This window comes from Merops nubicus, unplaced genomic scaffold (genome assembly GCF_000691845.1).
Source record: "Merops nubicus isolate BGI_N331 unplaced genomic scaffold, ASM69184v1 scaffold9532, whole genome shotgun sequence".
Lineage (NCBI taxonomy): Eukaryota > Metazoa > Chordata > Aves > Coraciiformes > Meropidae > Merops > Merops nubicus.
In genome coordinates, this window is record NW_008595603.1 from 35904 (window position 1) to 50571 (window position 14668).

General features: G+C 44.7%; 1 protein-coding gene across 1 annotated transcript in view; it reads right to left on the reverse strand.

Annotated features, from left to right (window-relative positions):
• The window catches only part of LOC103768941 (tolloid-like protein 2), a gene marked incomplete at its 3' end in the record, with an annotated part of 45923 nt that extends 31657 nt beyond the window's left edge, over positions 1 to 14266 (reverse strand). Inside the window, exons 1-2 of the mRNA XM_008936107.1 lie at positions 14215 to 14266; positions 13686 to 13796 (exon numbers count right to left, since the gene is read on the reverse strand). Coding sequence (XP_008934355.1) covers positions 13686 to 13796; positions 14215 to 14266 — 163 coding nt within the window. The remainder of the gene's footprint in view (positions 1 to 13685; positions 13797 to 14214) is intronic.
• Positions 14267 to 14668: the final 402 nt, after the last annotated feature.

Here is a 14668-nt window from a genome sequence, read left to right on the forward strand (position 1 = left end):
CAAGGCAGCTTGGCTGAACGAAAGAAATGTCCAGTAGCTTAAATGCACCATAAATATGAGATAAATCTTGCAACACTGGCTGAAGTACATGTGCCTAAATAGTGTGCAGGTACTAGAGAGGCAGCCTGAGGTGGTAGGTAAGGATCCCATGAAGAAGAAAGCAGCATGCTGTTGGGAAGAAAGCAGTTTCTCCCACTCTTCCAGAAGAGGAAAATGAAAATCCAGTTTTGTTAAAAGATGCCCAAGTTGTTCAGCTGGAACCAAAATAAAAGACAACGTATTGAGAGAGACCCCGAGAGAGCGCACATGAACCATCCCATTAAAACAGTAGTTTGCAGTTCCCTTGTATCACTAGCACAGAATAAAAGATGTGTAACCTGAGGAAAGAGCATGAAACAAACTCCATTCACTATCTATACTTCCCACAAGAGAGAGTGGAGATAGGCATAGTAGTAATATATTGGATCAAAAAATTTGTCTTCTACAAGATGCAACTTAGGTTTGAACGTATTTATTGCTGTGCATGTTCCACCTCTTTTTTTAAGCCCAAGTAGCCTAAACTACCAAATAGGGGGCAATCAGACCCCTTACTAAATAAAGCTCCTGTGTTTTCTTCCACTTGACTACAAACCATGAGGGATTTCTTGCCTGAGAGGAAAGCTGGGGAGAGCAGTTAAGCAGCTATCTGGTGAATCAGGATTCATGTAGTGGGCCTAGAAATACCCACCAGGCTGTTAATGAGTCCCTCCAAGACCTCCAAGCTGCTTGAAAGCAGGTGACTTCTAAAATGTTTTACCACCACCTGTCTCCTAGCTTTTATCTGAAAACAATACTCCGGGGCAAGACGATTTACCCAAATGAAAGAAAGTGAAACATCAGTCTATCCTGAGATATGTCAAGCTTCATTTTCAGACAATATCCACCTAGAATTTTAGTCTTAAACCCAACTACTGCCAGTAGGAATTGTAGGCATCCAAAAAAAAAATTACAGTTTGAGAACACAAAATGTTCCTGCACAGGAATTTGGATGGGATGAAGCTTGCAACATCTCTCTTTTTTTCCAAAGTGGAAAAGTTCCCATTAAAATCAAAGCTTCTCACTTTCAGAGAAGTTCCAAGGAGGATAATTTTTCCTTTCCAGACCAATGAAGGCTATATCTATGTTCACTGAATCTGCTCTTTCTTCCCTGGTTGCTGTCCATACAGGAAGAAGGCTCTGCAGCTGAACTTGGAAGGTAGCTACCACCACTACATGTTCATCACCTCCCTTGAGGACAAAAGAGTTTCCAGTGAGTGCCAAAGACTTTGCTAAGTTCTCGTATTTTTCTGATATAGCAGAAAATAACTTGACTGTACACTTAGTTGCCTGCTCTCAGGTGGATCAAACTGTAGCAAGACCTTTCCTAATACACCTTACTGTGAAAGAAAGTTCATTTCAGAGCTGGGACACAACCAAGGGAAAAAAGCATCATAAAATTAACAATTTCCAATACCTTAAAAAGAAAAAAGCATCATCAAATACATTTTTAAAAAAATTAACAATTTCCAATACCTTAAAACATCTTACTTTCATACTCTCATTCAATATACACACACATGCATGTCACAGCTTTCAAACACAGGCTACAATGAAGCATCAACAAAACCAAGAAGTGCATGCAACATGAAACACTCATCACTGTTCAGAGCTTCAGTTCTGGTGAACTCTGTCATATTATGACCATCAGAGAAGCTTCTGGAAAAACAGGATAAATCAAATGATGTTACACGCTGCTTTTTAACTTCCTCATTAGCCAGTGGTCAAGAACTTTTTTGGTGGAGAAAAAATCACTTTATTGCACTGGATTTTCTAACCACAGAGAAAGTGATGATTTTATTAAAACAAGCTCTGCTGGGAAAACGTATTCAGAACGTGGAACAGATGTTTCCCAGAGCTGGTGGACAGTCTATAGAAAAAAACTTTTCATAAACTCCCAGGCCCTGGAGATTTGAGCAAATGATTTGAGACAGTTTCTTCAGCATTTCCTGTCAGTGGAATAGCTGAAGTTCCCTCAATTTACTGAAAGAAAAATAAATTAAACAGGAGAAGAATTCTGAACCCCAAATTCCCTGCAGGAATCTGTTTCTCATATTCAGAGTAAGCTGACTAGCTGCAATAACTCAGGAAGAGTCCCAGGGTCCAGAGGCTTGACAAGCAGATGTGTCATCTCCAGATCAGCTCTGTGAATGCTTGTGCAGGGCAAGGACAACGGCCTCCCAGAGAAGCTCATGCCAAGAAGAAGGTGAACACAGCTCAGTAAACACAGGGCTGCAGCAAACATGAGCTGCAAAGCTCTTAATGCACCAAGCCCTTCTGGTGGCCACCCATGTTTGGAGTGGCACAGCACAATTGCCCAACAGCCTGTTTTTTCCCCCTCAGCACTCCTTGCTGTTCTAAAAGTGGCAGCATCACTTTTATACTGTGGTGCATCTTCTTTTTAAAGAAGACATTGCAAGAGGCAGGACAGCCTGACCCAACCCCTACACTAACCTTTCAATTGAGAGTCAATGCTTAAGATGAGCAACGCTCTCTGGAGACAAGGAAGGACTGAGAAGACTGGAAGAGGCCTTTTCCTGCAGGCTGTAACAACCACCTCTGCTCCTTAGGGTAAAAACACAGACAAATGAGAGAGACACAGACAGAAAGACAGACGAGAAAGACACAGACAGAAAGACAGACAGAAAAGTTACCTACAGTCTATGTCATGTCACCAGTTTCTTCCAGCGAGAGTCCTGCAAGTCCCTAGCTTACAGTGCTTTTCCTGAGACAAGTCAAAATTAAAAGCCAAAGCAAGTAGGAGTACTTTGTCCATGTGCCTCTGCTGTACAGCCAGCTCCTCATACACTGTGCACAACCTCTCCAGTCCCAGCACACCAAAGCAGTAAAGTGTAGCACCAACTAATACTCCCCCTGCCAGTTTGCACTTGATTTCTCATCAATCCCATGGATTGAAATCTGCTTCTAAGAGGCATGTACCCTGCTGCCACATTCCTCTTGCTTCACAATAATTTTCCTCCTTCCCTGCCTCTCCTTTGAAGGGAAAGAAAATCAGAAGTGAACTTGCAGGTGATAACGAAATTTTAAAGAGCTGGCTCACGTTCCCCCATTCCTGTTGTAACAGGCAGCAAAAACCCTCCCAGACCCCCTTTGCTAACATCCCTTTCTTTCCCTCTGACCTGCAGGGTCTAATTGCTTCAGCCTCAGCCTACCCTGGGCCCCTTTGGTCAGAGCCATGCAGAGCTCTGCAGCATCCCCCTGCCCTGTTCCAGCTGTGGGCTCCCTGTCAGAGCCCAGCACTCTCTGCAGCCTCCCACTCAGCCTTCCTAATCCTTTTGTTTTCCCCTTACCTTGTTTATACTGGATAAAAATTAACTCAAAATGAAAATGCTACACTGGAAACTAAATTATGTTTGAATGCAATTAAAACTCCTTCCATGGGGAGTGCATGGTGCCAGCACAGAGACGTTTCTTCCAGCTTGCTTTCTACTTGGATATTCAGACACACACTTCCTGCAGCATCTTGGAGAGTTTTTTGGTGCCTTCTTACCCTCCAGGAGCCTGCACCATGTTTAACAGGCAGTTGAGCACCCTAAGTAGATACAGCTGAGACACCCCACCTGCTTGGTTACCTGCCAGCTCCACCACAGCTCATTTAAAGGTCACCCCAAACTGACTGCCAACAGCAGGGAAACCAAGGCACGAGCCAGCACTGAGGCAGAAGGACAGGTGGGGCTTGAAAAGCTTTGGGAGAGTACAAGTCAAACGTGGCCACTGCTGGGCAGCCTTAAGGCCAACTCCAGCCTCAAGGTGAAACCATTAAACCATTTGCAGTCATTACAGAAGCCACTGGGGAAGCGAGGGGGTAAGTGGCAGAGGAGCTTTCCTCACTGCATCAAGCTGCTGGCAGAGCTGCCCTGTCTGTCCCAGGGACAGCTGTCAAGCAGTGGGGGACTCAGGCATCAAACCCACCCCCTGCCACAGACTGACTCCAGGATTCAGCAACACCACCAACTGCAAAAAGAAGAGTGGCTAATTCCCTCCCTAACATAGCCTGATGTATCTCACCCTAGTGCCTCTGCTCTAGGAAGTGGAACAGCAAGATAATCTGAATATTTCCTTTTGCCTCTGATCTTTGCCCCAGAGAAACTTGTTACCCATTCCCTAGGGCTGTACAAGTCACCATCTGGTCTCAGAAATACAGCAGCAAACACAGTCCAGTGTTTCAGCCTAAAACTAATTTGCTTTCTTTCCCCACTCGACAGCTGAATAAATACTTTGTCCTTGCCATTTGAAAAGGGGAGTCGCAGCGAAGGGGTTTTTTTGTCCACTGCAGCTACAAGCACCAGTCCTCTTTCCAAATTAGTCCTGAACAAGCAGCTCAAAGAGAACACATTTATTCCACAAATGTAACCCCTTTCTGTTCACAATCAACCACGAGCAGTTTACAACTACAATTTATTTGTTGTTTGCTATTATCCGTCAAGCCATTTTGGCTACCAATTGTTTCTTGGACCTGCCAACTATTTCACTGTACAGTGTAAGCAACTTTTATTCCGTGGGTACAGCAACATCCCTGCTTGAAAGGAGAAAGCCTGAGGGTCAAGGCATCCAAGCCAGCCTTATGGAGTGACCATCCTGCAATGACTGCTCTCAGAGCTTACTGAACCCTGCTCTTTCACTGACTATTTCTGCCTCCAAATTCATGTGCTTAAGCACTCTTCCAAATGATAAGGCAGCCTACACAGTTGAGGCACATTCCATTTTTCATTTGAGCAGGTATTCAAGGAAATTAGGCAGTTGCCCAGCTCTGAAAGAAATGCATGGTCTAGGCAATTCTGCAGTTATTGGCCAAGCACTGTCAAATTTTACAATTAGGGTAATGGATTTAACTTCCAGTGTCATTTCCATATGGATAAACTGATGTCCTCAAGTACATTTGTCCATGTGTTCCCTGCATCACAGTTAATTAATATAAAGCTATGTAATAACCTCCACTTCACACAAAAGACTATTCAGGCTCTTCTGGCATCAGTAAAAGGAACAGCCTCCCAGCATTTTGCACCAGCTGTAGACAAGAGCGACAGAAGATTTAATTAAGAGCAATCGAGAGCAAGGCAGTTGCAAACAGAAATCAGATATTATAAATGTTCTACATGGGGACTAGAGGTCCTTAAAGGGTTAATAACACTCTCTAGCACCAGCTTCCAGGTGCTTGAGATGTGGCAAAAGAGAACTTTGGGGGTGAGGAAAGCAATGAGGCTGGGAGCCAGCAAAGCCAAGCAGAGAGTAGCAGGGACTCAGCATCATCCACACAGCGACTCTGCTGCAGCCATGCCCAACGCTGATATGGTGGCACCATGCTGAATAGGGTGAGGCTGGGAGCCAACAAAGCCAAGCGGAGAGTAGCAGGGACTCAGCATCATCCCCACAGCGACTCTGCTGCAGCTATGCCCAAAGCTGATATGGTGGCACCATGCTGAATAGGAAGGAGCTATAGAAACAGGCATTTTGGAAGCCACTGCAACCTTGACACCAACGTCTATAGCTTCTGCAGATGTCTTTGGGTGCCTAAAAAAAAGTGAATTGCTCATTAACAAAATCCAAGCTGATTCATTTCTGATGTGCAGCATTTGACAAAAGTGATAGTGAGTTACTGCCCTGCTGTCTGATTTCTGAAAGAAGCATATGGATTTGACTCCCAAGATAAACACAGCCAAAAAATTTCCATCCCCTAAGAGTAAGTGGCAGAATTTGAAGTAGCTGGGGATTTTCAGTACAATGGAGAAAGTTTTATTGCTTGTGTGGATTAATTTGAGCAATACTGCAAAGCTCATAAAATCACTAGGAAAAAAAAAAACCAAACTATGGAAGGCTGAATGTTGACTGCACAGCAGAAATAAAACCACTTATTTTGACAGGCAAGAGGCCACTATCCAGAAAACTTGATTTCAGGGAACAGTGCATTTACAAAACAAGCTTTGTGGCGCATGTGACCAGCTGAGAACCTAGAGGAGAGGAAAAGGTACATCTTGGTCCATGGGGAACTCAGAGTAAGTAGTTGGGCTGTGCCATCCAGGTTGTGCTCTGGCAAGGGTTAGATGGTATCTTCACCAGTTGCTTGTGACTCTCTTTACCCTGCCCTACAGGACCTTTATCACAAGCAAATAGGAAAGATAGACTTTACTTCTCACAGTGACTGAGACACTTCTCTGCTTGTCACAGGCCAACTTTGGAACACCACAACCCACTGTTTGATGGAAGACTGCAAACTCCACTGGTCCCAGTTGGGTATGAAGCAACTTGTCTTACTAGAAAGACCCTAGTCCAAAGAAAATCGAAGTCTGCACACCTTTTGGTGGTACAGGTGGAGTAAAGACTCTGGAATCTCCTGTTGCTACTCAGGCACATCACAGGCAGCACGCCACTGCCTAGAGAGGCAGCAGGCAGCCCTCCATTAACATCCAATGTTGACTTAAACATTATCTAGCACTCAAGGGCCACTCTCTGTCCTCTATCATACTTCATGGTCGCATAGGGACTGCATAAAGCACAGCAAAAGCAGGAACAAAAAACACATTGGGAAGCAAGGATAACAGCAAGGCAGCATTAGTCAGCATGTGAGACAGCTCTCCACAGGTATCACCTACGGGAGAGGTCTGAGGAGGCAAGTAAGGAAAAGAACTAACTCCTTTCAGTGAATATAGGAAGGGAAGAACAGCTGAACACACCGAATCCTCTCCAGGCAAGTGGCAAGGTGAAACTGCCTCCTGAGGGAGGAGAACACAGGCCTCTGGGCAGGGGGAAGGGTTGCAACAGGACTGCAATACTCCAGGCTGGAAGGAAAAAAACACAGGATCTGCTTTCCTGCAGAGATCGTCACTGGCTTATTGCACAAATGTGGAATTGAGGAAGAGAGTAACTCAGCAAAGCAGTGTGAACAAGTGCACTCTCAGCCCGAGAGGACTTACCCAATTTTTCCAAAGGGGAGCTCCTGCTTTGCTGTAGCAAACTACAGAACTAGGGGAAATTCATTTCATGGTTGTCTGCTTTGGTAAAACCCTTGACTGAATGGACTCAGAAAGGTAAACACTGGGGCTAGACATAGAAAATCATTTGGCACAGCTAAACAAACCTCAGAATCAGGCCAAACATAAGGCATTTGGCACCTACCTTTCTGCAGAGCAGGCTGAGGCTCCTCTTCCCCTTAAGAGGCTGCATGGACTGCAAAGAGACATCCCTAGAGTGCATGACACGTGTTGTGGAAAACTGAAAGGAGGTATGCAAACAGATGGAGAGAGCCCTCAGACGGGTCTCTGGGGATAGAGCCGTCCCTCATCCACATAAGAGGAAACAACCTTCACTACAGATTTCCCAGTGGAAGAGCAGACCCTTGTAGAGAGTTCACAGATGTGGGTTATGTTACAGTATGCACATAGTTTATTTGCATTGCTTCTGGCCAGTTAGAACTAATACAGCTCAGATCAAGTTAGCGCAACCCACAGATTTGTTCTAAGCCTAAATGAACTAAAGGTTGGACCCCAGGTAGCCTTGAATCCACCACTGCTGGAGTCCACCCCTTCTTCCCTGAACCAAATTTCACTATAGCAGAGAACCAAACGTGCATTACAACGGAACCTCTGAGCTTGACATACATGTGCCAAATCAGCTGAATTTAACAGTCTCTCCTTGGAATCCATAAATTAGGTCTTCCCCGGAATCTCAGTCAGTCATGGTCCCTGGATTTTGCATTTTTCTAGAAGGGCATTTTGCACTAACTTAAATTTCACTAGAAACACATCAGTGGCATCAAAGAGAGCTTGGAAGTAACATGCAGCACTGCAACAGGCCACAGCCCCTAGGCTGACCAACCTCTCCCAAAGCAAAGCACCAGAAGCCCTGCTTGGGACTGCTTCCAGCACCTTAACCATGGAAGAAGTCATTTTCCACCCTGAAACTGAACAGCACAGCTCTTAGCAGGAGATCTGCAGTCTGTCTGAGCTGAGCAACCTGTCCTGTAAGCAATCACAGCTCATGTGGGAATCAACATCTTGCCTCAAAAACGTAACCCAAGTGCAGTGAAACATGTTTCAGGGGCTGAGGGCCCACCACAGGTGAATGAAAAGCTGCTATGGAACTTGAAAAGCACTGCAGTCATCACGATACAGACCTACAGGTTTGCACTCACACAGGATTGCACATTCCTCTGCTCCCTTCCAGATTTCTTCAAGGTTTGCCTCTATACCCCAAGTAGTTTATGTACATCGCATTGAAACCTGTGATTTCTGAGTTGTCATGCTACCAAAAAAAAAAAAGCCAGTCCTTAGACTGTAAGTCCCCTGAAACAAGGTGACCATGGGCATCCCAAAGCAAGAAAAAGCAAGCAGCTTGCTGCAAATGTGGGCCTTGTGCAGACCTGGTGAAGTGGTAGAGTAGTTGCCTGCATTTTCACAGCATGCTCAAGAACAGCAGAGCTAATGTGTCAACAAGCTAATTCCCTGCTCTTATTAAGAGAAAGTTTAACGCAGAACTCCTGCCTGCCTCATTTGCCAGAGAATAACTTGCATGAATTTGCTGTCAGAGTCTCCAGCTATTCATTGCAGCTTCTGTTCCCCCTCTGATTTCAGTAGAAATCCTGGGATCAAACATATCCCTATCCCAGCTGCACTGTTATTTGAAGTATTACTCACTCTAGCTAGCAAAGATGTTCTGTAAACCCTTCCTGCCACTCATTTGTGGCAGCGTGAAAGCCTCATCGAGGTCATCATGCCATGAGCCTAAAAACCTCTTGGGATGAGAGGCAAAGAAAACCTGTATTGCCTGTTCTTGAAAAGCATTCTCAGCAGCAGCAGGATGCAGATTCAGTGCCTCAGCAGCAAGTCCAGCACAGCACGGCGTCAGCGAGGGCAGCCAGACTCCCACTGTCTTCTGATCTGCTGGTGCCAAACCTAGGAGAGACAAACTTGCTTTTCTCACTCTCAGAGGAGCCTTTCAGGACTAGAAACTGCCTCTGTGATACAAAAGTCAGGAAAAGAGGTAATATATCAAAAAAGTCCTCTTAATCCCTAAACTGCCTGTAAAGATTTAAATGAAACCCGTTAGGATTAAATAGGCACATCCTTCCACAGGCATGGCAAGAAAAGAAAAGGTCGTCTTCCTCTGTGGCTAATGCTTCAGCAGATAAAGCAATAAAGCAAAGACAATCACCTTGCACCAGTGAACTCATCTGGGTCCAAAGAAGAGGTGACACTGTACTTCCATGGCCTGCACGTGGATCTTCTTGTTTCCTATTTCAAAGCCACCTGGGAGTTCTCAGGAGCAGAGGAATTTTCAAAGCTTTGACTCAAGTTTCTTCTAAACTAAAACTATATTGTAAAAGCAAATATTTTCACTAAAGTGAGAAGACAAGAAAAAAATCAATCTGTGAGAAACTTTTCAGAACTGTAAGCTCTTTGAAAAATCTTTCATCAAAGTGATTAGAAGCTGGTGAAGCACGGGCTTGCTGAGGATAGTGCTCACTGGCAGGTCTCCAGGAACCAGCTTCATTTCATTATGTTCTGAACCATTACTCTACCTGTATAAGGCCAAATCCTAAGGGTATCCATTTCAACACCACTGTATGAGAACAACTGACTTCCATAGTGGACATGGCATCTACACTTGAGTCCACAGAAACAGAGAGGTAGCTAACTGAAACACCTTAAACATTTAAAATGCAAAGTAACGCGTCCATTTTAACAACATCCTTTACTTTTTGCCCACTCTTCTAGCTGCAAAACATTTTAAAAAGGGGGACGAGGAAATTTCCTGTTTGGCAATTTTTCACATGTCAGTACAGACAGTAATAGCCTGATGAATAGATGAGGTGGAGGGCATAGTTTGGCCTGCAGAGTTTCTCATAATATAAAAACTGGCAAACAAAGATCACAAACAATTCGCTGAACTTAGGACCTAAGTCCTAAGTTCAAACAGCCAATGGGGGAGGGAGAACTAAGCTTTTTGTCAATTTTGTAAGCCAGGAAAAAAAATCTTCTCAACTAAAAGAAAGGTCAAACACGCCACTTTAAACAGTTCTTCTACCAGATCACCAATTAGAGTAAAACTAAGCTTCAGGTAAAGCCGAGGGGAGGTTGAGCGACCTGTGGAAAGGAACACAGAAGTCATATAACTGGAATAATGTCAAATTGCTAAGAGAAAAGCACTTCAGAATCAACTTTCAGGGAAATGCTGGAAGTGTCCAAACAAGAAAACTAACTAGTTGGTAGTTCTTGGCTCTCTTAGAAGAGCATGTCTCCTGGCATTCGCTCAGAGTTACCCTGCACTGTGTACAAATGCTCTCCACAAACTCACAGCTCAGAGTTTTAACCAACTCAACTGAGATCAACACACAGACACCTAAAAACCACTTGGATTAAAAGGACTACACTTAGCTGGAGACCACCACCATGCTTGCCTCTCAGGGTCTGAAGAAAATCATGCTTTTGTAAATGCACCAGAGAAACGTGTTTGCACACAAGATGCTGTGGTACAGCCTTCTGCAGTTTTCAGCTGCTCAACCTGTGCTCTTCCTGACAAATTCTTGGAAACTAAGCTCTTTTGTAGCAAAGAACACTGCTTACATGAATAAGGACTATCAGGTCATGTGCTGCACTCCAAAAGACTTTAAACATATAATGCAAGTGATTCGATTTCCTAGGTAATGCCAGTTCCCTACTCACACAAAGGAATCCAGGCATACTGGACACAGACATCCAGGCAAAGCTGAAGAGGGACATCACTGCTGGAGCTCTGAAGCAAGGTACCAAGGTGGGTACGAAGGAGACAGCTACTCCTATAAACCCCACATGAGCAGTCTTCAAGGAGATTGCCAGAGAGCTATGAGCCAACATCCCTCAGAGGGAAAGAACCATGAGCCTGCTCTGTGACTTCACCAGAAAAACAATGGTATTGGGTACATTGCCTCAAGTCCCAGATACCAGGAATAAAACACTAGCTGTGACATTTTCTTATAAAATGCTTGGAAACTTCAAATGATCCCACTTTCAAGTAAGCTCACAAATTCTGAGGGTCTGAATAGCAATTATGGCATTTCTGCAAGCAGGAAATGAATACACAAAACAATCCTGGAGCACATTCATGCTGTGCAATTAAGCTCAGCACAGAGATCTGTGGCAGAATCCAGACAGTCCTCAGACGAGACTACTTGCTTCTCTCTCAGGCCTAGAGAAGGGCATAGCTATATTTCTTAGACAGAGACTGGAAGAAGGTGAAGAATGGGAAAGCTTGAAATGTCTGACAGTCTCAGCCCTCACCAGCCAAGGCAGACCTCTTTCTAAAGAGGATCATCTTCAGTTGGAGCCAGTGAAGAACCATGTCCCCCCATCACCCATAAGTACATGGTAACTTCATCCCTCCTCCTGAGCCTGACAGCTGCAGATGCTCCACACAAGCAAATAGTCTGTATGCCTATAAGTAGGCAAAGAGCACCCAATAGCACAATTTTCACCCCTCCTCCCAGCCAAATCTCATTTTCTGGGGACAAGGGAACAACACAGGGAAAGAAGAATGCCTGGCCTAATAGCATGATCTGAACTGCAGCTCCCAGATACGAAGAGCCTGTGTGCCTGTATATATGTATTAAGTACTTCCTCCACTATACAACTAATCCGATTAACAGCTTTAGGAAACCCTGAAATGTTATAATTCAAGGGGTCCTATTCATAAAAGGTCTTAGGCTGCTTCTGTACAGAGGTTGCATTCTTCCCACTGGAAATAAAACCACAGAAAGCAGGACTTTCTCCCACAGAAGAATGGGTCCCAATCCCCACCATGCTGAAGTAGACCACCCTCTTACAGTTCACATGAGTGTCAAGCACGCCCTGCAAGAGAAGAATTGACCCTTCCTGCCCCTGCAGAGAGCCCCTAACAGCACAGACACATGCTCCACAGAAAGCACAACAGTCACAGGAGCTGCCATTTCTCAGCTTGCACCTCCTAAGGTGATGAAGGCCAAGGGGATGAATGAAGCTTGCCAGAGATGAGGACAAGGCCAAATGAGGGACATGACATCACCATTCTCCTAATGCAAAGCATAGTAGGATGCAGCAGCTTTGCCTCAGGCAATAAAAGGCACCAGGAAGAGACCAGTCCAACCACACAACATGAGCCATGGTTATAGAAGACCACTGCCTACAGCAATGTGAGTTATAAAATTCAGTTCATTTGCAGGTGGCACAGGTCTGGCACCAGTGCCAAGTTAAAGAAATGTGGTAGATACAACTGAAAAAAAACATCAGAGGAAACTAATGCAGTAAAATATCATCTGGCGTTGCTTCCCCAGTAGTCTCCTCATCTAACTTCAAGAACTGACAAAGGTATTTGGAAGAGATGAATGCTGCCTGTCCCACTTAGTCCTCCTTTTCTGATTTACCTTCTGCTCTGAAGGCAACCTACTCCTCATCACCTCTCACCTGAAAACGAGCCACAACCCAAAACATTGTATGAATGGGCAAAGTGACACAATGCAGGACAACTGTATTTCCAGGGAGCAATTAATAATAAGAAAATCAGCATCTGCATGAATTTCATCAGTTCCATTGGCATCAAAAGCATGCCTCCAAGTCAGATGTGTCATCTTTCATACTCATCACAAGAGGAAGCTGGAGCACTGATGCCCAGAACAGGATCTACACAGTGCTTTGATGCTCTGAAATCAAAACTAAGCAGTCACAAGGATACAGAACCAGCCACTAGTCCTTACAAATAATACAATACGAGCTGAGACACACAAGAGTCAGGTGAGCATATGCTTCCAGTGATTTCTGTCTCTACCTAACTTCTTGCTGTACTTGCTAAGAGTGTAACATCAGAGAAAGAAAAGGAGTTTGTCCTGACCTGATCCACTTCCAGTCCCTCTGGTATCTCTCAGAGCTCAGACTTCCAACAGTTTTTCTCTTCCAGCAGAAAGCAGAGACAACACACTGCAGGGAGCCTTCCAAACCCCACAGCCCAGTTGCAGAGTGTTTCAGAAACTGTTAGAGCTGGAGTCCAGTCAGAGCTCCTGAGCCAAGAAACAACTCTGGTCTGGCACAAGACTGAGCACACACAAGAGCTGTGTAGCAGGGCAGCATAAGCAGATGTCACCCCATCCATTTGCTTCACACAAAATCAACACAATTGTTAACTTAATTTCAATTATAACATCACTTCAAGGGTAGTCTGTATGCAAGGGTGCAGTGGATTTTACCTAGGTAGACAACTGAAAAAAATGCATTATTCTAAGAAGATCATACATTACATGAAAAAGAGGGGAGGATAATAAGAGTCAAAACTAACACCAAACTGAATGTCCCCATTTCAAACGTATTCTCTTCCACAAATGCAGAAAAGCAGTTCCTTGTAGAAAGAGACCAGTGATGTAAATTTGAGAATCTCTGCCCTTGGACAAGATAGGACTGGCTACATCAAAATGCCATTTAGTGTTTGTTTAACAAAATTCAGAGCTGGATTCCAACCTCAGTCATACAACTAAGCTCTGCATGCACCTCCCTCCCTGTGGGAAAAAAGCATCACAAGTCAGAGGCAACTCCTTCCTCCCTAAGGATAAAAGCAGAGAAAAGAAGGCATCATGACCCCAGAGCTGCCCTTACCTGAAGTGTGTCTTGCATTTCCATCTGAGTGCTTTGTTAAGTCAACAGTTCTGTCTATTTGAAACAGCTTCAGATCATCTTCATCTAAAGCGATATCTCCCCAAAAGGCAGCTGGAGAGAAACAAACTGCAATTAGTTCAGTTTTTATTTTGGAAGGAAAACACAGTTCCAATATGGTCTGCATCACACCTAAAAGGTGATTACTGCATGGACCAGAAAAAGGTAATACTCAGCAGTAGTTTCAAAAGTACAGACAAATAGATATCAGTGGAGGCTAGATGACAGCACTTAAATTAAGCCACTGTGAAGATCCCCCAAAATGAGCTGATTAGCTGGGATTCCTCACACTGCTCATTGTTACTGATCCGGCTCCTGACGGGGTCTTCTGCTGACCACTTGCCCAACTAGGAAGGATATTAGGAAGGATATTATCATTAATGGGCAAACCAGCAGCCAAAGTCCTCCCTCTGCTACCGTGTCACACACTAGAGATCCAAAGTGCCAGACAACTGGAGGGAGATGCACTCACCCAATGTGAAGGAGGTGAAGAAGGGAATGAGCTCGCCAAGGAACCACGCCATGGGAGATGGAACCAGCCAGACAAGGAGCCCAATTATGTAGAATTTTCCCAAAGACAGAGACTCATCTTTCTCCCCGCCACCCTGGGAGCTCCACTTGCCATGCAGTCAGGGAGCCTTTCCAACAACCAGAATCCCCACACAGCACGTGCATCATATAGACAAGGCTCCCAACTGCACTGCAAGCAGTGTCAGCTCTTATAGAGATGGCTTACTTCCACAAGTCAATGTGGAAGGTGGGGGCACATGGTGGTGATCTCCTAATCAGTTCCCACCCAAGGCTGGCCAGACCCTGGGTGAAAACCAATCAGAAGGGTCTTTCTTGCCTGGTTGTGGCCATCATCCATATGCCAACCCTCATTCAGGGCTGGGGGTTTAACCCCAGCACTTCACCAGGCTATGAGG